The sequence below is a fragment of the Vigna unguiculata genome, chromosome 8 (assembly GCF_004118075.2).
Source record: "Vigna unguiculata cultivar IT97K-499-35 chromosome 8, ASM411807v1, whole genome shotgun sequence".
Lineage (NCBI taxonomy): Eukaryota > Viridiplantae > Streptophyta > Magnoliopsida > Fabales > Fabaceae > Vigna > Vigna unguiculata.
In genome coordinates this window covers 18,442,028-18,469,005 of record NC_040286.1, presented here as the reverse complement: position 1 = coordinate 18,469,005, position 26,978 = coordinate 18,442,028, and the positions used below count along the sequence as shown (strand labels likewise).

At 37.7% G+C, this 26,978-nt stretch overlaps 1 protein-coding gene across 2 annotated transcripts; it reads right to left on the bottom strand.

Annotated features, from left to right (window-relative positions):
- Positions 1-15,265: 15,265 nt before the first annotated feature.
- Positions 15,266-26,706, bottom strand: LOC114195329 (endoribonuclease YBEY, chloroplastic). Of its 2 annotated transcripts, none has more exons than XM_028085750.1 (12): positions 26,281-26,706; positions 25,090-25,341; positions 24,885-24,980; positions 24,458-24,635; positions 24,252-24,335; positions 24,070-24,170; positions 23,786-23,878; positions 18,832-18,903; positions 18,428-18,547; positions 18,302-18,352; positions 15,993-16,181; positions 15,266-15,635 (listed from the first exon to the last, which is right to left on the bottom strand). In XM_028085750.1, exons 1-12 carry the CDS (start codon positions 26,623-26,625, stop codon positions 15,468-15,470), a joined length of 1,749 nt encoding a protein of 582 aa, XP_027941551.1. In that variant the 5' UTR covers positions 26,626-26,706; the 3' UTR covers positions 15,266-15,467. The 2 variants fall into 2 exon arrangements, with proteins under 2 accessions (XP_027941551.1, XP_027941552.1); XM_028085751.1 differs by having other exon boundaries at positions 24,252-24,320.
- Positions 26,707-26,978: the final 272 nt, after the last annotated feature.

The following is a 26,978-nucleotide window of genomic DNA, read 5'->3' as shown; positions in this document are numbered from 1 at the left end:
CAACACTCACCAACCCAAGCCACAACTCAAGGTTCCTCGTGTTCATTCGCTATCCCGAGCCACAACTCAAGGGAAGTCATCCCAGGCCACAACCCATAGAATGTCACGTGCTTATCCCATATCGTGGGCCACAACCTAAGGATACGTTCCGGGCCACAACCCATGGAACACCAGCAAACTCACCATTAAGATACCCTAGAAGCATGTTAGCTCACGCATTTCCAGTTCCACCATCAATCAGTTTAATATTACATAACCATATGCATCTTAAGTGCATAATCCTACCATAATCCTACGGATCACACACCGCAACGCCAGGTGGAGTTCCCAGGTACGAACATAGTTCGTAACGTTCCAAGACTACCAAACTCGTTAGCAAAACACTGAGGAGGGTAATCCATCTGGACCCATCGGTACTGGCCACAACCAGCACACTCCCACCGGCAACACTCACCAACCCAAGCCACAACTCAAGGTTCCTCGTGTTCATTCGCTATCCCGAGCCACAACTCAAGGGAAGTCATCCCAGGCCACAACCCATAGAATGTCACGTGCTTATCCCATATCGTGGGCCACAACCTAAGGATACGTTCCGGGCCACAACCCATGGAATACCAGCAAACTCACCATTAAGATACCCTAGAAGCATGTTAGCTCACGCATTTCCAGTTCCACCATCAATCAGTTTAATATTACATAACCATATGCATCTTAAGTGCATAATCCTACCATCCTTCGTTAATGTTCAAATCTTTGCCTAAGCCCTCCAATCCAACTCGCTTAATCTAGATTAGCTCGCCTAAGCGATCATCATGCACTGAACCATCACTAGTGCAAGAAGGGCTTTTGGCAGCGGTTATTTTTGTCATTTTGCCCCGGTTCTAGAACCGAGGCATATTAGGACGAGGCCAAAAAGGTTAGCTTTTTGCCTCGGGTCTCAATCGAAGCAGAAGCTCCATATTCTGCCTCGGTTCTATTGAGAACTGAGGCCATATGTGCTTCTATGCCCATCTTCTCCACCAGAAATCCTAGGTAGTCACCATGGTTACACCACAACTCCGTCAACCACCGCCAGATCTGAAACTCAAAACGAAAGATCCGTTGCAGTTGCAGTCTTCTCCTTCATCGTAAGAGCAATTTTTGAATCGTGCAACCACCATGGAACCTCCATGTTCTTCATACACAAAAATGTGAACATCACACTTGCATAAATGCAAACAAAAATCAACCATCTACAGCAAATCACAAACCCTAAATTGTGTCTCCTCCTCCAAATCGCGAAACCACCTCTTTCGCAATGACAAGTTTCTTCACGTTGCCGCCACCTACACGTCTCGCCACCATCAACGACAGATCTCCATCCACGCACAACACCAATCTACCACGCACCTGTAACACAACGAACTGATGCCCACTTCGCGAGCCCCAAATCGCACTTCGCCAAGCCAGAACACGAATGAGCCAAACGTCTAGTAGTTGTGAGTGGTTGGAGTGCAATAACAGCAGTGAAGGTGGGTGGCTGAGAGAGAGAACGCGCACGCGAGAAAGAAGAGGAAAAAAAGTGATTCGCGATTTTTAAACCCTAATGAACCTTTTGGCCTCGGTTCAATTTTTAACCGAGGCAGAAAACTGGTTTTTGGCAGCGGTTCAATTCCACTCGAGGCAGAAAATACTTTTTGGCCTCGGTTTAATTTTAACTGAGGCAAAAAACAGTTTTTGGCAGCGGTTCAATTCCAACCGAGGCCAAATGTCACTGCTATAATGGCATTTTTGAAATATTAGCCAACTTTTATGCTTCGAGTCTTCAAAACCGAGGCATATTAGATATTTTGGCACCAATTTTCTAATGAACCGAGGCATAAAAGTTGAAAAAAATTACAAAATTGCCACTGCACCATTTTATGCTTCGGTTAAGCGACAACCGAGGCCTATAACGCGAGTTAAAAGGCCAAAATTGCACTAGTGCATTCTCTAACTCTCGCTTAGGCGAGTTACACTCGCCTGGGCGAGTTCACGTTTCGCCTAAGAGCACCAACACTCTTGCCTGAGCTACGAGTCAACCCCACAACAGAACATTCTTCGCGTTCTCGCTTAGGCGAGAGGCTCTTGCCAGAGCGAGACATTCTTTCACTCAAAAGATTGGAATTCCAGCCTGAGCGGGATGTCAAACCGAATTGCCAACCCTCTCGAATTCTCGCTTAGGCGAGACTCACTCGCCTAAGCGAGACAACCTCTCGCCCAAACCCAAAATCATCTGCTTGAGCGATAACCTCGAGTAGGGTAAGAATATAAGTCCCTGCATTCTGGGACTGTTGTACGCACATAGGCACTGCACCAGAAACCCAATACGCTCCCAAAACACACCAATTCAATTTAACAACCTTAAACTCACAGAACAGCAAAGTATAAACGCAATAGAGACTCCCACTCCCAATTTTCGTACCATAACGCAATAGCTTCTCCAAACCCCTATTCTCTCTCAAAAATTGCCTTTTAAAGGTGCCTTAAAGGGGTTTAATGCCTAAAACGAAAATTAAGTTTTAATGGTAAGTTTTATTGTTATTTAAGGCCTTTAGTATTAGTTTTCAGCCTTCCTAGCTGCTCCATTCTGCCAGGATTCTCTCCCCCTTTTCATATTCATGCCATACCAATTTTTAGCAAAAAGAGAATTAAATGTGTGCCATCAAGGTTTGAACCCATGACCTTACCAATGCCAAATCAATGCTAAACCATCAAGCCAATTCATATTTCATGCCAATTCACACACGTTTACAATCATGTTCTCACCCAACACTGTCATGTATAATTTTAAAAACAAAATAAATCAACCAACACACCATTAGCACTAGGACTCGAACCCAAGTCCTTTCACATAAATCAAAGTACTCTCAACCACTTAAGCTACTACCTTTCCACGTCATACCCATTAGAATTTAATGTCATAATTACACTATCTCCCTGCATTTATTAATTAATTAATTAAATTTTGCGGATCTTACATTCCCCCCACCTTGAAATTTTTCGTCCTCGAAAAAGAGAACATACCAACAAACAGGTGAGGATACGACTTCCTCATGAGGTCCTCCATCTCCCAAGTCATCTCCTGGGTTGCCTCGTCCCAGAAGACCTTCATAGTCCGAATTTCCTTTCCTCTGAGTTGCTTGACTTGAGAATTCAGGATTCTCACCGGTCCAACTCCCATAATCAGATCCTTGTGCACTTGGACATCATCCTGCTCCAGCACATGGTTAGGATCTGCCATGTACTTCTTCAACTGTGAGACATGGAAGATGTTGTGCAGATTGGCCAAGTGTGGTGGCAAGGCAATCTCGTATGCGGTCGGTCCGATCCTCCTCGTAATCTGATACGGACCAATGAACCTAGGGGTCAACTTTCTCGACTTCATGGCTCTCCCAATGGCTGTTGTAGGTGTAACCCTGAGGAACACATGGTCACCAGCCTCAAATTCAAGTGGCCTCCTCCTCTTATCTGCGTAGGATTTCTGCCGACTCTTAGTTGCCCGCATCTGATCTTGTATCACTCTTACCTTCTCGGTAGTCTGCTGCAGGAATTCTGACCCGAGCACCACAAACTCTTCATCCTGCTGCCAACACAGCGAAGCCCTGCATCTCCTACCATACAATGCCTCGTATGGTGCCATCCCAATGTTGGAATGGTAGCTATTATTGTACGTGAACTCCACCAATGGCAACATGTCACTCCACGTACCCAGGTGATCTAACACACAAGTCCTCAGCAGATCCTCCAGTGACTGTATGGTTCTCTCAGACTGCCCATCAGTTTGAGATGATATGTCGAGCTCATTCTTAGCTGCATGCTTAAGGCATTCTGCGATGACTTCCAAAACCTGGAGGTGAACCTCGGATCCCTATCTGACACAATACTCGCTGGCACACCATGAAGTCTAACGATCTCCCTAACATATAACTCATCTAGCTTATCCAATGACATCTTCAGATTGATTGGCAGGAAGTGAGCACACTTCGTCAATCTGTCTACAATAACCCAGATCGAGTCATGCCCTCTCACAGACCGCGACAAGTGCGTGACAAAATTCATGGAAATGTTGTCCCATTTCCACTGGGGAATGTCAAGAGGTTCCAACGTGCCACCCGGCCTCTAGTGCCCAATTTTCGCCTTCTGGCATACTAAACAAGAAGCGACATAGTCGGCCACATCAGTCTTCATACCCGTCCATCAGAAGGTTGCTTTCAAGTCCTTATACATCTTAGTCATACCTGAATGTATGCTAAGACGACTTTTATGCCTTTCATCCAAGAGCATCTTCCTTAAAACCCGACTGCGAGGTACACACACTCTCTCTCTGAAGCTCAGGATACCATCTCTGCCCATCCTAAAGTCTTTTCTCTTCTCGGTGCCTAACTCACTCACAATCTGCTGCAGTTCTTGATCTTTACCCTGTTCCTCCCTGACCTCATCTAAGAACTCATTAGTGATTTGCAACATGTTGCACCGTATATGATCAACACCCTTGTATAGATTCAAGTTCATATCTCACAGTTTCTCTATAAGCTCCAACTCCTTCATCATCATAGCAGACATATGAAACCTCTTCCGACTCAAGGCGTCAGCAACTACATTGGCTTTACCTGGATGGTATAGAAGCTCAAAATCATAGTCTTTCAAGTACTCCATCCAACGCCTCTGTCTCATATTCAACTCCTTCTGATCAAATAAGCACTTCAAACTTTTATGATCACTGAACACTTGAAACTGCGAACCATACAAGTAGTGCCTCCACGTCTTGAGAGCAAAAACTATCGCAGCCAATTCCAAGTCATGCGTAGGGTAGTTCTTCTCGTGTACCTTCAGCTGGCGAGATGCATAAGCAACAGGTCGTTTCTCCTGCATCAACACGTACCTCAAACCCTGGTATGAAGCATAACAGTACACCTCAAACATCTTGGTTGTGTCTGGGATAGCTAAGATAGGTGCAGTGGTGAATCTCCTCTTCATATCCTCAAAATAGACATCACACTCGTCTGTCCAAGAGAAAGGCTGGTCCTTCTTGGTGAGTTGAGTCAATGGACTCACCATCTTGGAGAACCCTTCCACAAAGCGTCTGTAATAACCTACCAAGCCCAAGAAACTCCTCATCTTAGTCACAGTCTGTGGCCTTTCCCACTTCACCACTATTTCAATCTTCGCTGGGTCTACTGCGATTCCTTGGGCTGAGATTACATGGCCCAAGAACTGCACCTCATCAAGTCAAAACTCACACTTCGATAACTTCCTATAAAGCTTATGCTCTCTGAGTACCTCTAATACCACTCGCAGATGATCCGAGTGTTCTTCTCTACTCTCAGAATATATCAGTATGTTGTCAATTAATACAATGACAAACTGATCCAGATACGACCGAAATATCCTATTCATGTAATCCGTGAATATAGCAGGCGCATTCATCACCCCAAACGGCATCACCACATACTCATAGTGGCCGTAGCGAGACCTGAACGCTGTCTTCTACACATCCTCTAATTTGACTAAGATCTGATGATATCCAGACCTCAAGTCAATCTTAGAGAACACAGTTGTTCCCCTCAACTGATCCAGCAAATCATCAATCCTCAGCAGCGGGTACTTATTCTTGATTGTTAACTTATTCAGTTGTCGGTAGTAAACACACAACCTGGAACTGCCATCCTTCTTTTTCACAAGTGATATCGGTGCTCCCCACGGTGATGCACTCGGCCGGATAAAATTCTTCTCAAGCAAATCCTCAATCTGCTTCTTCAACTCAACCAACTCAGCTGGTGCCATCTGATATGGTACCATAGATATTGGGCCAGCCCCAGGGATGAGATCAATGGTGAAATCAAAATCCCTGCTTGGTGGCAATTATGGGATTTCATCAGGGAAGACATTTGCGTATTCATCTACCATGGAATCATACTAATCTTCTCTGCAGTACTCTTCTTCTCCGTTTGAGCTACTATCATCAAACATGTAGCTCCCGCTTCAATCTCCTTCTCTGCTTGGTTGGATGATATCAATTCCAGTCCTTTTGCATCTGAAGCACCACCATGCGTTGCCCGCAATCAATTACCACATGGTTGTTGGCCAACCAATCCATATCTAGAATCATATCTAACCCTTCCATTGGTAAGCAGATGAGATTCACCTTGAACCTGCGGCCTGCCACCTCTATAGGGTATCCCACACAAACAAACGTTGTGGATACCTCTCCAGACGCCGGTGTCGTAACTATTAACTCACACGCCAGCTCTCGCATCACTAGACCGAACCTCCTCACGCATTCATTGGATACGAATGAATGGATAACTCCTGAGTCATACAACACAACAACTTCGTGATCAAACAACAAACAAGTAGTTTGTACTAAGTTACCTGAATGGGTGGCCTCGGTAGTCGTCAAGGCGAATACACAACCAGGGGCTCTAGGTCGATCCCTGACTGGTTTCTTCGCTGGTGCACCTCCAACCGTTTCTTATTCGGGCAGTGACGTGCGAAATGGCCCGTCTGATCACAAACGTAGCACTTGCCAGTGCTACCACCACCACCACTAGAGCTGCCTGAGGGTTTTGGATAATCCCTCCGAAAATGCTCCACACCACAGTTGTAGCACTGTAGTTTCTTAGCCGAACTTTGTGACCTGTCATACGACTTCTTCTACTGCCGTGAATCAGAGGTAGTCTTCTGAGGTCGATCCCCTTTGCTGGGCCCCATCTCTAGCTGCTCTACAGCCTTGGCCTGCTCCACCAAGACTGGAAACTCCCTGATCCGGAGAGGTACAATAAAACGGCGCAAGTCGTGTTTCAGCCCGCCCTCATATTTTCTGCATCTCCACTCCTCGGTGACGGTGGGCGAGTAAAACCTGGATAGGTACTCAAATCTGTCTGTGTATGCCTGCATAGTTAGGTTCCCCTGCTAGAACGTAAGGAATTATGCCTCTCTCTCATGCTTGGCACTGTCTGGAAAATATTTCTCTAGAAATCTCTTCCTGAAGGAAGTCCAGGTAACCTCCTCGCCACGGGTCTGCATGAGCTGTTGCATGCCTGCCCACTAGTATTCTGTGTTAGCTACCAACAGGAAAGAGACAAATGCGAGCTTCTGAGCATCTATGCAATCGATCACTCGAAAAATTTTCTCACACCCTCTGAGCCAAGCATCCGCCTCATCTGGAATGGTTTTGCCCATGAATTTTAAGGGCTTATGCCTCATAAAGTCCTCCATCGACACCGGACGTGTGGGTGCTACCACAGCTCTAGGTTACGCTGTAATGGGCTGCATCGCATCTACCATCCGATGTATCGCCTACGCGACCTCATCAGCCCCAGAATTATTCCTCCTCCTCCTATTTGCCATAGCCTGAGCACGCCACATATAACTGTTCACATCAAATAGCTTTGGTTCAGACTTTATACCAAATGTTAGATAACAAACAATGATCAAAATGATCTCACTAGCAGACACGGTAAGCTCACTCCCCATAGACCCCAAAAATCATTTTGAAAACAAAGCTCTGATACCAAATGTAACATCCCATCTGGATATTACTGATTTAAATACTTAAATTAATTAAAATGAATGACAAAACATAAATACATTGTATTTATGAATAAACCTCATTTCCTAAAAGCGTGGAAAATTTAAAACTTTTATTATCATATAATAAAACATCATTCCATAGTTTATAAAGTGAAACAATGTTCAAGTATCTCTCAAAAGTTTACATATCATTTCCAAATCTAAGATCAATAAAACATAGTATTAAAGTCCCATGATCATCCCCTCTCCGCAGCTAAGCCTCACTAGCTCCACCTACATCATCACCTGCTCACGTGTACCGCGTACACGATCATGGCAAAACACAAGAAAATAGGGTGAGCTAACAGATGAAACACATAAAAATATACCAAACACACATATACATGTATAATGGATAGAATTAATAGAACAATAAAAAAAAACTCTTCCTTTATACTGCATGGCCACAACCATATATAATATCCCTTCATTTCCCACAAAACATCACTCCATTTCCATCACATGGCCACGACCATGTACACCGATGCACCTCGTGGAAGACTCGTTACCTTCCCTCCATATGCCCACCACCATGTATATTAAAGTACATCAGGGAACCTCATTCCAGTACTTTCACATGGCCACAACCATGTTAGTAGTGTTCTACATCTTCTATTAAGTATCTCAAAGCACCCTGCTGCCACACTTATTGGCCACAATCGATAGAGCACGTGCGGAAATCATGCCACGGATCACACACCGCAACGTCAGATGGAGTTCCCAGGTACGAACATAGTCTGTAACGTCCCAAGACTACCAAACTCGTCAGCAAAACACTGAGGAGGGCAATCCATCTGGACCCATCCGTATTGGCCACAACCAGCACACTCCCACCGATAACACTCACCAATCCAAGCCACAACTCAAGGTTCTTGTGTTCATCCGTTATCCCGAGCCACAACTTAAGGGAAGTCATCCCGGGCCACAACCTATAGAATGTCACGTGCTTATCGTCTATCGTGGGCCACCTCCCAAGGATACGTTCTGGGCTATAACCGATGGAACACTAGCAAGCTCACCATTAAGATACCCTAGAAGCATGTTGGCTCACGCATTTCCAGTTCCACCACCAATCATTTTAATATCACATAACCATATGCATCTTAAGTGCATAATCCTACCATCCTTCGTTAATGTTCAAATCTTAGCCTAAGCCCTCCAATCCAACTCGCTTAATCTAGATTACCTCGCCTAAGCGATCATCATGCACTGAACCATTCTCTAACTCTCGCTTAGGCGAGTTACACTCGCCTGGGCGAGTTCACGTTTCGCCCAAGAGCACCAACACTCTCGCCTGAGCTACGAGTCGACCCCACAACAGAACATTCTTCGCGTTCTCGCTGAGGCGAGAGGCTCTCGCCTGAGCGAGACATTCTTGCACTCAAAAGATTGGAATTCCCGCCTGAGCGATAACCTCGAGTAGGGTAAGAATATGAGTCCCTGCATGTCTCGCCTAGGCGAGTCCGGCTCGCCTTAGCGAGAATTGCAGGTTCTGGGACTGTTGTACGCACACAAGCACTGTACCAGAAACCCAATAAGTTTCTAAAACACACCAATTCAATTTGACAACCTTAAACTCACAGAACAGCAAAGTATAAACGCAATAGAGACTCCCACTCCGAATTTTCGTACCATAACAGTATACATAACACAGAATAGCCAGCATGAGCATCAAATTACATGCAATTTCCAATAAAACAGTTCCCAATCACCCCACCCCGAATTCACCCCATGATCAACTCGAATTCTTTGGCAATAGGTCATCAATCTCATATAATCAAACCAAAAACTTAACAATACGGGTTCAGCTCCCCTAATCTGGAATTTTTCCTTGCTTAGACAAATGCAGAACGTTGGAAATCTCTCCTTGATCACTAAGCAGCCTAACACCCTCCCTTCACTATGCTCTCAAATGCCAAAACCCTCTCAATTTTCGCACCCTTGCAGAGCCCTCAGAAAACAGCTTCTCCAAACCCCTCTTCTTTCTCAAAAATTTCCTTTTAAAGGTGCCTTAAAGGGGTTTAATGCCTAAAACGAAAATTAAGTTTTAATGGTAAGTTTTATTGTTATTTAAGGCCTTTAGTATTAGTTTTCAGCCTTCCTAGCTGCCCCATTCTGCCAGGATTCTCTCCCCCTTTCCATATTCACGCCATACCAATTTTTAGCAAAAAGAGAATTAAATGTGTGCCATCAAGGTTTGAACCCATGACCTTACCAATGCCAAATCAAAGCTAAACCACCAAGCCAATTCATATTTCATGCCAATTCACACACGTTTACAATCATGTTCTCACTCAACACTGTCATGTATAATTTTAAAAACAAAATAAGTCAACCAACACACCAATAGCACACATAGAATTCGAACCCAAGTCCTTTCACCTAAATCAAAGTACTCTTAACCACTTGAGCTAGTACCTTTCCACGTTATACCCATTAGAATTTAATGTCATAATTACATTATCTCCCTGCATTTATTAATTAATTAATTATTTAATTAATTAAATTTCACGGATCTTACACTTGACGCCCAAGTTTTTTACTTTTTTAATGTATAATATTACAAACAATTGGATGGCGGTGTGGAGCTTTCATGCCTCCAGCCATTACATGCCACCTTGACGCCTTTTGCGACCATCGTGTTCTATGGACCCATCATGTTGAATCCATATAGGATTTTTTAAAGGAAAATTGTGGCTTCACACTTTGCCTCTCAAAGCATCCTCACAATTATATTTCTCTCGAACTCTAGACGACAAGCAATGGATGTGTAGTGTCAGAATTCATCAAGTTCCGCTAGAATATTAACTCCTAAATTTATCTAATATTTTATATTTCCTTTTTATATTCTTAAATTTATTGTCTTCTACTACTAGTTATAAATTTCATGAGCTGTTATTTTTTTACAAAGATTTATGGGGTAGAATTTGAAAACAGTGGCAGGAGATTTCGTGAACAATGCATAACCAAATTTATAGTGGAGGGCCAAAGAATGTCTGATTTTAGCATAGAAGATGAAAATGAGCATTAGTCTCATGAAGACAAAAAGGGGCATTAGTCTCCCAAAAGACGGAAAGGGACATTAATCTCCCAAAAGATGAGAAGGAGCATTAGTCTCCTTAAAAAGAAGATGAAAATGAGCGTTAGTTTCCTAGAAGACGAAAAGGATCATTAGTCTCCCAAGATAAGAAAAGGGACATTACTCTATCTGAAGAAGAAAAGGAACATTAATCTCCTAGAAGATAAGAAGGAGCATTTCCTTAAAAAGAAGATGAAAAGGAGCATTAGTTTTCCAGAAGACGAAAAGGAGCATTTGTCTCCCAGAAGACAAAAAGGAGTATTAGTCTACCAAATGTCGATCTACTTGTTAGTTGAGAAGCCAGACTTCCAATTAATTTGGTGGAGTAATTAGTCACCTAAATGACAATCTATTTGTTGGTTGAGCAGTCAGACCCCCAACTAATTTGGTTGAGCAATAAGTCTCCCAAATAGTAATCTACTTATTAGTTGAGCAACCAGACTCCCAACTAATTTGGTTGAGAAATAAGTCTCCCAAATGACAATCTACTTGTTGGTTGAGCAACCAGACTCTCAACCAATTTGATGAAAGCAATTAGTCTCTTAAGGAAGGAGAAAAATCCTATGGAACCAACCAGTCTCTTAAGAAATACAGAAGATCTCTTAAAATTCGACGAGAACAATTAGTCTCTTAAGGAGTAAAAAGGAGAAAAAGTCCGATGAGAGCAATCAAATTCTTAAGGAATAGAAAGTCTCATAAAATTTAATGAGAGCAATTAATCTCTTAAGGAATAAAAAGGAGTAAAAGTCCAATGAGAGCAATCAGACTCTTAAGAATAAAAAGTATCCTAAAATTCAATGGGAGCAATTAGTATCTTAAGGAATAAAGAAAATCTCCTAGAAGAATAAAGAAGATCTTCAAAGATTTTTAAGGAAATTGATAGTCTCCCAAATTCCAATGATAGTTGGTCGAACAAATAAGTCTCCCAACCCATTTGGTTGAGCAAATAAGTCTTACAAATTCTAACGGTGGTTGGTCATGCAAACAAGTATCTCAACTCATTTAGTTGAGGAAACAAGTCTCCTAAATTCTGAGCTTAGTTGGTCGAATAAACAAGTCTCCCAACCCATTTGGTTGAGCAAATAAGATTTATAAATTCTAACGGTGGTTGGTCATGCAAACAAGTATCTCAACTCATTTGGTTGAGGAAACAAGTCTCCTAAATTTTGAGCTTAGTTGGTCGAATAAACAAGTCTCCCAAACCATTTAGTTGAGCAAACAAGTCTCCTAAATTTTGATGTTAGGTGGTCGAGTAAACAAGTCTACTATGAAACGATCTTCTAAAGGAGCAACAAGTCTCCTATGAAAAATTCTTCTAAAGGAGCAAGAAATCTCCTAATCTTCTAAAGGAACAACAAGTCTCCTATGAAAAAGTCTTCTAAAGGAGCAACGAGTCTCCTATGCAACATCTTTTGTAAGAGCAATAAGCCTCCTAGGAGCAACCAGTCTCCTAAGGAAAAAATAAGAAAATCTAAAATCTATGGAGCAAATAAACTCCTAAGTAGTGTTTCGCAGTTTTTCAAGGGATTGAAAGTCGAAAAGTATATATCAGGAAACATGATTTTTACTTGGTCAACAATATCAAATCCATCCTTGAAAGAACATTGAGCCATGGGCAATAACTTTTTAACGATTCATATTCTCGAATAGTACAAACTACAAAATATGATATTAAGCTCACCATGCACCTTAGTAGTTCCTTTTTGGAAGCCCAACATTGTTTGGGTTTATAATAGGAGATATATTATTTGAGTCAATAATTTAAAAAAAAAAATTAAGGCCCCAAGTTGGTAAACTCCTGGTGGTTTCTTTTAGTCATACGCATAAAAATGCTCACACTATGGGACTCTATGGTGGTACGCCCAACATCAGTAGGGGCCCGATCAAAAAATGGTTGATTTAATGAGTATTTATAGAGGGTTTCAAAGGGAGATTGAAGGGTTGGACATTGAAGAATAACAATAAAGGTGGAAAACACAATTAAAAGAGATGGTTATGTAAGATTAACGGGGCAAAACAAAGAGGCCAGTAAAATACAGAATAAAGAGACAATTGGGACTAAAAAAAATGGATCACTCATGGTATGTTATGGAAGAACAGATTTTACCACTTTTGACTGGAATTTATCAAATACAAAATTTGTATTTTAAAATGCCTAATTCAAAATATAATATTTGTATTATGTAATGTCCAATTTAGGGTACAAAATTTGTATTTTGAACATTCTGAAACACAAAAATTATATTTTAGATTATGCATTATGAAATATAAATTTTGTATTCTAAATTTTGTAATCCAGAATGCGAGAAGTTAAAAAAAAAAAAAGTTAGATCGTGAAATCCAAAAAATTTAAACAAAATTATCCAAAAAATTGAGACTCGCTTAAGGCACGTGCCACATCCGACCAATCACTACCACCACCAACCACAAACAACCACCACAAATACACCATTAACAACCAACAATAACAATACTCGATTACTCAATCCCAATAGTTCTTACCACCACAAGCCACTACCACACGTCACCCCACATTAGTCACCACCAACAACCACCACACATATAGCACACAACCGGCAGAAACCAATAACAGCACCCAATGCACTCACCTCATATAACTATTACCACAAGATCAATTTTGGTATTCTAAGAATTATGGAGGTGCAAGAAGAAAACATAGGAGTGCACGAAGCAATTTCAACATCTCAATTTAACACATTTGAACATGCTCAAATAACTTCGTTTCACTCTATCAAAATCTCAAAAGGCGTAACTTTCATTGTGGTATAAGCGAATTGCAATCCACATATACTCCACATAATTTATTGCAATTTCAATAATAATATTTGTAATTACTCTATTTAATTACTCTATTGCAAGTGAGATTGGGGAGTACCAAAAGTCTACAACTCCTAGATCTAGGAATGGTAGTGACCTCAAGAAAAACGACTATCAGCTCGTCATCTGTGTTTTATCTAAGATAAAGAACACTATAAGAAAATATATCATTAATAATTAATTTTTGTGGTTAAAAGTTGTTAGTCACTATAATCATTGATTTAGATATTAATTTAACAAATAAAAATTACTCGTTAACAAAATAGTTACTATTATCAATAAGTCGCTAATTAATTAGAAACTAATTCATTTGGTAAAATAAAAACCTTAATAGCAAATGTTTAGGGACAATTTTGTTTGATAGATCAAACTTTGGTAGCTAAATTTTAAAAACCAATTTAGAAACCAATTATAATTTTTTATTCATAATAGTGACTATTTTAATAATTAATAATTTTTTATTTTATAAATTGACATCTAAATTAGTTAATATATAAACTAATAATTTTTTTATCTCTAAAATAAGTTGTTAATGTGACATATTTTTTGTAGTGGCAGTTAAATGTGCTTGAATGCATCAAAAAAAAATTATTCAAGGAAAAAAAAACCCATAGTGTTGCTTTGAATGCAACGGTCGTTTTGGATATTTAGCATTCAATAAAATGTAAAACAAATTTGTCAAATAATTGAATTCAACTTCCAAGGACTTTAAGTGACGTTTTGAAGATCTCAAACGTTTTATCAAACATACCCATCATGGTTACATGCATTGTTGTGACCTTACTGATGTCTTCTTGTAGTGCATTGCTCCTGAACAAGTCATTAACTGTCCACTTAATGTTTTAATGAATTATCATCGTTATATTTGACGACAATACTGTTACAAAAATTTAAGAATTACGTATTATTCAACTAATCTCAAATCATTGAATAATCCATTTATTCTAACAACATATATCATACAACAAATAATATAATTACTAAAATGTCACGCATATATAATAAATATATGTCAAAGTATCATAATATAAATATAATCTACAATTAATTGACCAGTAAGACTCAATTAGTAAACGCCTCATCACCCTAGAATAGTAACTAAGTTAAACGACAATACGTCTTAACTAGTACGTATGTGCAACTATTATATAATGGACACCACTAAACAACACATTTTTAATCCAAATTAAAAATAAATAATAATCCATCAAATTAATTAATAAAAATACATTTTTAAACCTCGGAGTTCGGTATCGAACATAAACGTATTTGTAACATTCGAAAAGTAAACGCATGTCAAATATAGCTAACGCCATGTCAAATTTCACCACTGTTCTTTACATCATTTGGTTAAAGGACTAAAATATTTTTTCAGAAAATTTGAAGGGCTAAGTAATTTCTTTCAATTTGAGATCATAAAACAAATTTATACTTAAAAATATTTAATGACTAAAAACTTAATTAAATCTTTAATAAATAATACATACTATTTTCTTGTACATAATAAGAAATAATTAATTAAAGATCACCATTAAAAGTGCTTAAGTTAATTATTTTTAATTAACAATAATAAAGTTAAACCTCTTTCCAAGCATATCCTTAATATTAAAATGTACTAGTTTCAATTGTAAATAATGGCAAGGTAACATCATCACAAAAGCTAGAAAATAGAATGATACTAGTGGCAGTATAAAGATAAAAGGTACGTAAACAAAGATTCCTTCTTAAATCCTATTGTACAAGACGAAACAAAGATAACACGCCTTTGGGCATCAACCCTGTGAAACCTTAATAAAGAAATATTAGTTGCAAATTATTGTAATGATTGAGATAAACAATGACATGGTATACTTTCCTCAGCTTGAACATGTTTTTGAAAGAAAATAAATGGAAAAAAATAAATAATCAGGGGTGATAGCTTAAACCCCTAAAGAATTTAATTGAAACGTTAATTGCCTCAGAATGCATATCGATAGATGGCATCTGCTACACCATCTTCATCATTGCTTAAACCAATTACGTTAGCCACAGCTTTGGTCTTTTCTGATCCGTTACCAAGTGCGATGCCTAGAGAAGCCAGATCAAGCATCTCCATGTCATTTTCCCCGTCACCAATAGCCATTATCTGTGTTAAATAAAATTGGGGCAAATATAAGGCCAGAAAATACGCACAATTTTAAGATTGACCCCTCAAATCATCAGTAAATGTTTTGTACACTCGGCTCAATGGACGATAAATAAAGTTCCAAATATGTGTGCCACTCTAAGCCTAATGAAATTGCTAAACCTTTCGTGAAAATTTTGGCTAGAATCTAACAGTTCTAATTAAATTAGATCAGGAAAAATGTTATTCGACGTCATTCAACTAATTATTTTAACTTGAATATTACCACCCTTTCCATATATGTGAGTGAACAATGTTACTGAGAGTCTGCGATAGACAATGCAATCAACGTTACAGAAGAACTCATATTGGTGATACCTCCTTAGCAGTAACCCCCAAATGATCTAGCAGCACTCTTACTCCATTCCCTTTTGATGTTCCCAACGGTACAATTTCCAGCATGTCAGGCACAGCTTGAACAACACTGGCACGACCTTTCGTTGCATCTGACCAGTATGGTCGCAAGGTGTCAGCCACGTTCTCGGCCGTGTCTAAGAAAATCATTTTCTGTAGAATCAAAATGTAAATGTCAGCAACATCTACATGTGAAAAGTGACCGTGAGCAACAACCGCCAAGTCATTTCTTACTAGATGCGATAGGCATAGGCTACTCGTAACACATTCTGTATTCACATTCATTGCTTTATTATATCTTCAAAGTGCTTTCGCATGCCTTATTGTCTGTATTTCTACCAATTCTTGTCATTAGTAATAAATTGGCCTTACTTTTGCATAAATGTTTTAATTCCGTATTGTTAACTAATTTGGCATTTGTCTACTATTCTGGACATAACTTTTTTTATAGATATTATTATTGACTAATTCAAGGATCATTGGATTATTCATTTGGAAGGCTTTTAGTTTTCATAAATGGTTTGCTAGATTTGAATTTTTCTTCTATTTTTAATATTTATTTATTAGGAAATGAGTTTAAACCAAACTCAACCTCGCAACACAGGCTTATAAGGTGAGAATTGTTCCCACTTGTACTATAAATTGACCTTATCTCTAATTGATGTGGAATCTCCAACACTCCTCACATCGAGACATGTAAATCTCATACATGAGAATAGATATTTGTGGATAGTCTGATAACATGTAGCATGATAGGCTTAATAAACCTCATTAGGATAGACTCTAATACCATACTAGTAAGTGAGTTTATATCTAACTCAACCTCATAAAAACTGACTTTCAAAGAAGACAACTCATTTTCACTCACAACAGGAGGATCACAGACAACTGGGATAGTGACTTGATCACATGTAGAGAGAGAGAGAGAGAGACATAGGTTGAATACCTAATGCGTATTGAGCATGTAGGGCTATGCAATAAATAAAAGAAAAAACAAAACGGGTCTGCGGATACATCTAACAATATTCATTTACCAACTTGGTGGGAAACGTTGTAAATAGTATATATTATTAAGATAAAAGATATTCTCAATATCTCCATAATAATTAGAAAAAAATATCTTTAGAATCTTCCTATTCATTTCAACATATTTTTATTTCCTCGTTTAAAGGTTTTGATTATTACAAATAGAGATTATGAGAATCTATTCATTTCAACATATTTTTATTTCCTCTTTTAAAGGTTTTGACTATTACAAATAGAGATTATGAGAATGTAAAGACCATAATCCAGGCCAAAGATCTCATTATAACCCTTAGTTACAAGACAAGCTTTGTAACTATCAATTGTATCATCAAATGTGATCTTCATTGTACAGACCCAACAACACCCGAAACTGGTTTTGGTTGGAGGCAAGGGAATGAGCTCCCATGTGTTGCTAGCATCTTGTAGCCATCATTGCTAGCATCACATATTGCCGATTGTGGTCAACCATGTCTTCGCTGGTAGACTCAGACTCGGGAGTAGACACAAAGTCCAAAAAAGAGATAAAAAAGAAATAGGAAGGAATGAATGGTCACATATTAGAACAAAGGCATATAAAGCATTAGGATTATGAGTGGACTAAATATCATTGTGTCACAACTGGAGGTTTAGGTGTAGGTGATATTGGTGGAAGAGCAGTTGAAGAGATGATACAGGAGGACCACAGACACTTCCGATTGTGCCCATGTTCTTCGGTAGTATGTGAGAAGCAACCGCAGGTGATAGGACCAAAGGTTTAGAGGGACTTTGCCTGTTTTACTACAATGCACTATTCACACACATAGTTTCGTGCATTGTTCACAGGACTATTGTGATCCTCCCATTCACCGTTGGATATTTTGTCACTAAATATCATCCACTTCACAAGCTGCAGGAAGCCAACCAATCTGAACCAACCTTCCTCAACTTTCTTTTGGCTCTAATAACCATAAAGAGTTTCTCTGTTTTTATACATTGTGTATTTAATCACATATGAAAATCATTTCTTTACAATCATTCAAAGTATAATATAGGAAATCCTAATAATAGCTAATAATGGAGAATATCTCTAATTATCAATTGTACATATTTCTCTAATTACTAAGATCAAATCATATCTTTTACACCTTTCCTCCTCTATTAGCTTCATACGATGAATTGTTAATAATGCTATCATTTAGCATCCATGAATACAATAATCAGGATTCAGAAGACTAAACTAGAGAGCAAGGGTTTGCGTTAGTGAATACCTGTATCTCAGCAGAAGCCAATAGATGTTCAACAGAAGGCATGACCTCAGCCTGTGAAGTATTTCCAGGTAAGACACAGGCAAAATAGAATACGATAAAGTATAAAAAGATCCAAAAACGAGGTACCTTTGGTTCATGGTATATTGTATGCAGTGAATCAACAAGTGGATCATGAAATAGGGTTAAGCAGCGCCCTTCACAAAATGCAACAAGGGGTACCTTACTCTCCAAAGAGTAAAGACATGCCTGTATGTTTTAGAAACAAAATGATTTCCTTCATACAATGACAAGAATGAAAGTCCTGAATCAGTAATCAAATATTTATATTTGAAGGTTGGAAACCTCAATCTTAGTGTTATGTAGAAAATTGGCATTAAGAAGTGATTTCACAAACACCACCAGAAAGTGAGCTGGATCAAGAACGTTTTCTTTTCCTCATTTGTGTAGAAGAAGAAAAAAGAGAAACTTGAAAAAATTTTAGTCAGAGAAATATAAGGTGGTCACTGAGTTACATAAGCAGAAAATGTTACCTCTCTACAGACATTTGGATCTAAGTTGCTCCTAAATATTTCCTGACCTTGTCTGCCATAAACAAGCAATCCCTGGAATAATGTGGTATGGAATATAAGGCACAGGAAAATAAAAGAAACTATGAAAAAGGAAAAGTTATGTATAAAGTTATAGTCAGATTCTTCATGGTTAAATAATCTAGTTCTAAATCCATCACTTTATTGCATTTATCAATTTAGGTCATGTTTACCTTTTGAATGCCTATGGGACTGTAAAATCACTAGTGATATACTTTTGGTGAATAAGACTTGAGCTTCCACCGAAGAAGCATGTTAGTGTTCACAGTTAATTGTTGATAGTTAGGGGTTAACTACTATAGTATAGTTAATGGTCAACTATAGTTAATAGTTTCCCATAGTTGACAGTTGTATCCCACATCTTGTACTATAAATACTTTCATGTACAGACCTTGGTAACAAGTTCAGTTTCAATAAATTTTGTTCTCATTATACACATTTCTACTCTCTCTTTCTCTATCGAAGCTTAACAAGGTATCATGAGCTTCTTTTTTGTTGATCCCGCTTCCGCTTCATCTTGATTAGTGATGCTTCGCCACAACTTCATTCAATCGGTGTCTTCTTCGCTTCGTTGTCTTTGATGATTTCATCCGATGTCGTCTTCTTCAACCACCGCTTTGCCACTTCGTTCAGTGAGATCTCGATTGATGTGTTCTTCGTTTCCTCGTTTTGATTGTTTTCATTTGGTGTTGTCTCCTTCAACCATAACACCGCTTCACAACTTCGATCTAAACTTTCGATCGGTGTGTTCTCTGTTCCTTCACATTCGTTCGGTGTTGTCTTCTTCAAGCACCACTTCACTGCTTCATTCTGAGGTTTTGATCGGTGTCTTCTGTCTCTATGATAGTTCTGTTAGGCGTAGTCTTTTCACATATCATCTTTTCTTTCAAATCTGTTTGGTTTAGTGCAATTGTTCAGTGACATATGTTTGCAATTGCTTTCGCAATTCGTCTCCGACTCGTCTGAAGCAATTGGTGCAGTTGCATTTTGTTTCTTCTTTCGCATTTGGTACTCTCGTTTGGTGTTTGCATTCAAAGTTTCGTCTTCTCTTTTCTTGCGTTATGCATTCACTTTCTCCTTCGGTGAATTTTGAAACATCCTTTGCTGAAAAGTTGGATGATACAAATTATCTTCATTGACAGTAGTATGTAGAACCAATGATCAAGTCTCACAAACTGCAACGATTTGTGGTCAATCCACGTATTCCTTCTAAATATCTCACGGACCATGATCACACTCTTGGTATTGTCAATCCTGAATAAGAAGCTTGGGAAGTTGAACAATTTGGCCTTTATAAAATACTTTCTTGTGGGGCAATCAAAAGGTGTTACCATTTCACAATTAAAATATGCCCCTAATACTTTTGGAGGTGAGTGGCTTGGCAAATTGCATGCCATTTACCTATGGATTCAATTAAGAAGTTGATAAGAGACAAAGATGAAATTTTCTTTGCAATCTGTTTGGTTTAGTGCAGTTGTTCAATGACATATGTTTGCAATTGCTTTCACAATTCGTCTCTGACTTTCGTCTGAAGCAGTTGGTGTAATTGCGTTTGGTTTCTTCTTTTGCATTTGGTACTCTCGTTTGGTGTTTGCATTCAAAGTTTTGTCTTCTCTTTTCTTGCGTTATGCATTCACTTTCTCCTTTGGCGAAGTTTCCAACATCCTTTGCTGAAAAGTTGGATGATACAAATTATCTTCATTGACGGTAGTATGTAGAACCAGTGATCAAGTCTTACAAACTGCAACGATTTGTGGTCAATCCAAGTATTCTTTCTAAATATCTCACGGACCATGATCACACTCTTGATATTGTCAATCAATAAGAACTTGGGAGGTTCAACAATTTGGCCTTTCTAAACTACTTTCTTGGGGGGCAATCAAAAGGTGTTACCATTTCACAATTAAAATATGCCCCTAATACTTTTGGAGGAGAGTGGCTTGGCAAATTGCAAGCCCATTTACCTGGGGATTCAATTAAGAAGTTGATGAGACAAAGATGAAATTTTCTAAAACCTAGAAATATATAGGAGGTTGGTGAGACAACTCAATTATCTCACACACTATAACAAGACTTGATCTTTCTCATTCAATGGGAGTAGAATCAATTTATGCAGAACCCTCACATTTATCATTGGAATGTTGTGATTCACAATGTTATATGACAACAAAGGAAATACTCAAGGCTTAGGGTATTGTGATGCAAAGTAGGTTGCCATCCCATTGATAGGAAATATACCATAGGAAATAGTGCATCCTTGGAGGGAATCTTATATCATGGAAAAGTATGAAAGAAAGTGTTGTTTAGAAGCTGAATATAGACCTATGGCTTGAGCTACGTGTGAACTTATGATTTTAGACAAGTCTTTCAAGAGTGGAAATTTTGTAAAAATATACAGATGAAGTTTAATGTAATAATTAGGCAGCTAACTCACAAACATCTTAATGAACAACTCGCAAACATGCTAACTAAGTATGTAAAAGGACCAAGGATTAAGTGTATATGTTCTAAGCTTGGTGCATATGACCCATAAGCTTCAACTTTAGGGAGAGTGTGAAATTTCTTTCTACATAGCATTAGGGTTAGGGTTTAAGGTAGGTGCCTTACCTTATTTTCCAACACTCTTATATATACTCCAATGCAAGCACATTAGTGTACTATTTTTCTCCATCTTTATTTATTCAAGTGTTAAATATGATAGATTTGTTGCTTGTAATGAAAGGGCAAGTTTTAGCAAAATAGTTTCCAATCCTAAATAGAACAAGAGTGAACTTGAAAGATCTAGCATTAAAATAGTCATTTATTATTTATTTTATCACTTTTATAAAGTTTCACTTTTGGATGTGTTAAACTCTAGGGAAGAGATTAACAATGAGCTATACCCGTGTTTCTAACCCACATCGGTTTTGAGGGGCTGTTGTCTTGATTGTATGTCGTCTTGTTAATCAGATATCATCATTTCTCCTTAATGATGAGATACCTCACTCAGTCTTTTTACTTATTCTCATTTACACAACCTTCTTCAATATGCCATTGGTTCAACATGTTTTGTTCTAACCTCACAATAAACTCTTCTTTGTCGTTCAAATGTGTCTTTCTAGGATATCGTTATTCCCAAAAAGGGTATCAATGTCTCTCATAAACATAATTAGTACATTGTTTCTACTATTATCCCTTTCTTTGAGTATATTAAAAACGTGTTCCTTCTAATAAGGATATATGCAGTCAGTTTCCAACCAATGTTAATCTTCCTTCATCACATGACTCTATTATACCTCCGGATGCTTCTCTAGCACCTATTCAAGTATATCAATGCCACCCAAGACCCATTGCTTAAATAGCATATTATTAACATAAAAATATTCCCTATATCTCCATAGTAATTAGGAAAAATATATTCATAATTTTCCTATTCATTTTAGCGTATTTTTATTTCCTTGTTTTAAATGTTTTGATTATTACAAATACAATTGATGAGAATGTAATTTGAGTGCCTTTAGCAATAATTTTATTTTATTTTTTACATAGTTCAAGTTGGTATCAAAGCTCTCAATCTGGAGAATCGTGTTTATACTACCTAGTTAATAGCCCCCATTATTGTTGTTCGCCATCTTCATTTGAGGTTAGTGGTGGGCTAGAAAAGTGAGCCCCACTTGCCGCCACCACAGATAGCATCATTGAGATTACCTGAGCCCATTCCAAGGGGTGGTGAAATCTCGTTTCTCGTTTAACTCTAATTTGAGTATATATTAATTTTTTTGGTTCATATTCCAAACAGGTTCTGTTTGTTACGGATCAAACTAACAAAGGTTGAATCTTTATTATCTTTGTGTTGTTTTTATTTTAAATGTCTGCTATGAAAGCTTTACATTGGAATTTGATTTTTTGACAACAATGATTAATTTCATTAGAAATGTTTTTATTTTTTCTCATATCATATCCTTATTTTTTTCAGAATTTCCATTTACTGTATTAATTTCATTTCTCGATATAAATAACACACGTATATTGTCTCAGAACTACACAGTTTCAGCTAAATGTCTCTCTATTTGTAGTTGAATAAAGACGATGACAAGGGACATCAGTGATTGTACATTACACACGATTAATATACAAATTATGTTTCTTTTTACTCCTTGCTTTATATATAGACAAAACCCTACTTATGACAGAGAATAGTAAATCTAGGTCATACAACCATATACGGAATCTATCATGCCTCTTTCATATGCCGCAATATCAACTGCCAGATTTATATAATGGATTTTTGGCTGGCCCCCATAATCTGCTATCTATTACACTATTACACTGATCCAATTTTGAATTAGAATATTGTTCCGCGAGTAATGCTACATAAGAATTTGTGTGGATCCATTATCTTATTGTAATTTTTTTCAAAAGTGAAATGCCTTTGAAATTGTGCTCAACAATTATGCCATCGTTTTTAAAGCAAGAAAGGTTTGTTGTCAATAAATGTTAAAAGATTAACAGGAGCTCTTGGACTGGGATAATTTCTACATGTGATCACAAAAGCCCTCACCAATAATAAAATAAATTATCCATGTGACAATCTCAGCATAATTAACAATCTAGACAGGTGGGTTCGAAGATAAATTGCTAATGTCTTCAGAAAATGGGCACAATTAACGAGCTGGACAGATGTTAAAGAACATTTTGTTAATCTCTTCAGCGAGTTAAGGTAGCAAAACTGTTTACAATCAATTTTGATAGAGAATATCAAGTAGGTGTTTCATGTAAGTTAATTGTAATACACAAACAAAACGTATGAATATGTAAGACAAGGGATTATAACTACATAATAATTTTAGCTACATTTAAGGACAGCGTTGCTAAATCAAGAAGCGTTGTGAACATTAAAAATTTTTGGAAAGATTACCTGTAAGAAAACCCCAGGAGAAAATTCTGAAACAATGCCATCTTTTCCAGCTAAATCAACCGTTTTAAAAATGTCTATCACAGCTGGACGAGCCTATTTCCCAAATTTCAAAAGTAATGATCAGAAAAGTTTTCAACCATATGAATGTCTATGCTTAAATAAGAAAATATACCAAGCTATACATAGATTACCAGAAACCAATAAATGATCTCCATTATCCAATTTAGAATACATAATATATATTAACATGCTACCCTGACAAATCATGGATATATTAATCTTACTTTTCCGGTAGCTATCACAATTTTCACCCCTCTTGATGATGCCTCTCTCAAAGCAGTGACAGTTGTAGAAGAAATTTGACTTTTGCTGTTCAGCAATGTTCCTTTTGTACAATACAGAAGTCAATCAAAATCCAGACGAAATATGAAGGAATATCTAAAGTGTATTTTCACTGCAATCATACCATCCATGTCACAGAAGATATATCTGAACTTTGGTTTGTAAAATCTAAGACTGCCTTCTTTCTTCCTGTCTTTTGACAATTCATCTATAAGATTATGTCCCCATATACATTTTATGCAAACAAATACTTTGAATTAGAGGGAAAGGTATAAAGCAAATAAATTATGCATGAAATTGCTGAGGATTACTAGTAAAAAATACAAGTACCATCTGAACTGTTTTGATGAAAATTTGAATTTGTTTCAGCATCACATGCACTCTTTATTAGCCCTTTTCCTTTCCAATCGAGACTCTTTAAAAGGATTTCCTCCTCTCTCTCCATTTCTACTTCAGCCTCTTCACTTATTTCATGATCAAATCCCAAAAGATGTAACAAGCCATGAACCTGCAAAAAGATGAAGTAATTGACATTCCCAAGTTCATCTTTCAGTTCACACAACATAGACATAGTATTAGAAGATAAAATTCCAACATGTTAATTGTATTATATGTTCGAACTACACACCCACACTGAGAAGAGAATGAAACTCCAGCTTACTTTCCACTTATGCTGATAGCAGAAGACAGCTACCATAATCTAATACAATAAAGTTCAGTACCAGACAGGAAACAGTCAGAATATTATGAAACCAACCATAAGGATTCGGATCTCATCAAGAAGAGTATGCCCTCTTTCCTCTGCTTGTCTTGCAGCTGTCTCAACAGAAATTACAATATCACCCAACATAAGCTGCAAACAATTCATCACGTAGTTAGCATCCAACATGTATGTTTTAAATTTTATTTATTGTCAATGACACCAATGCAACTTATAATCTGCTAGATGATTCAATTCTTACAACAGGAATCTTGAGCTCAGGTATATGACTTGACATTGAGAGAACATCTGTGGCATGGTCTTCATCTCTCCATTCCTTATTAAGTTTTCGAATAAACTCATCATTGCAAAGAAGTATCGATAACTCAACACTATCAAACCCACCAACATCACTTATAGCAGTGTCTCGAGTTTTATAACCGGAACCTTTCAAACCATCAAAAGCCAGTTTCATTGCAATTGGAACATTTAGCCGAAGCAACTCTGCAATGCTCTGTACCCAGTAAAAGCAAAGAGACCACATAAGAATGTATAATGCAGAACTCATACAAATATCTCTTTTTTTTTCAGATAAACAAAAGTTCTATAGGATATGATTGTAAGAGTTTATATGGATTTTATTTGAAATTATCATGTAAGTACTTATGCAAGTGTTTCATTGAGGTGTCTTGTAACCTTCTAAAAGCATCTCTAGTACTACTTTTAACGGGTCCTACCATACTAAGTCATATTTATAAACTTTTCAACAATTATTTACTCCAATCTTAAAATCATCTAAGAAATGAAATCCATCCTAAAACATATTATCTCACAATATTTGTTTTTTAATCATAAAACCTGTTGATCATCCTATAAGAACAACTGCTTATTAAGGTAAGTCATGCCAACCTCAAAAGAGGTGTCAATGGTAAAGCTCTAAGGAGCTATAAGCTTAAATGTAGTGAGCTATTATTGAACAAGTACCTAAGTCCAGAACTCACAAGCAAGTTTACAAGACTTCAATTAGTAAAAGTAATCATGTATGTTTCTACTTTATCACAAGCTTCATATTAGTTATCCTTCGTATAATTCATTCCCTTTGTTACTCCCTAATACTTCTCAAACGAAGACCTAAAAGCTGGAAAAAACATAACCGCACCGCACTCCAGAGTTTCACATTCGCAAACAGAGCCCAAAAGAACAGGTAAAACATAATCAGAAACCATGAAGAACATATTTACATAGAATTCTGCATGAATACATTTAGAACAAGAAAATCAGAAGAAGGAGTGAAATAATATTATCAGTAAGGCAAAATTAACATCAAAACAAACTAAACAAAGAGTGTTTTTATATTAGATGCTTTCATAAACATTTTTTTATCACAAATAAATTTTATTTGCTTTTATTAGAACTCTCTAACAAAGTAAATATTGGGTTTGGTAATGAGCACCAAGATTTCGGGATCGTCGGGCAAATCTTCTTCGAGGCAAATTTCCACGCGGAGTTGCAACTCTTTCTCTTTGTTCTTGGACGCTCTTCGCCTCACCTTCCGATACTCCTTGCTTTCGGAGCGAACTCCTGCCATGAGTCGGTGCCTACCTTCGGTCCGGCACCGGGTAAGCGCATGAAAACTGCGGCCAAAACGCGGGGATTTCAAGAACAGAGAGACATGGCTAGAGATGGCGTTGTTGGATGCGGGAGAGAAATGAGGGAGCTGAGTGAAGCACGTGACAGCACGCGCCATGGTGTGGAGAGGAGGACGGTGGCAGAGGAAGTGGGAGAAACGGAGGAGCATTTAGGAATGGAGTTCCCACCAAATGGCTGTTCCTGGTTTCAGGGTAGTTCAATTGGGACCTCGACCCACAAGGAAGGAGTCTAGAACAAATATTTTTCATTGTAATTTTTATTTTATCAAATTCAAAATTTAAGGGAACAAATCTAATGTAATGTATAAAAAACGTCTAAAATCTCATTATATTGTAATCCTTATATTTCACTTTTATGGTTGGGATGGATTTGAAGAAGTTAAAAATAAAGAATTTGAGAAGAAAATTTAAAATTATGAATAATTGTAAAATTATAATTTTAAGTTAGTGATTAATTAATTTAGTTTATCGTAAAATAAGATGTAAATTATTATGTAAAATA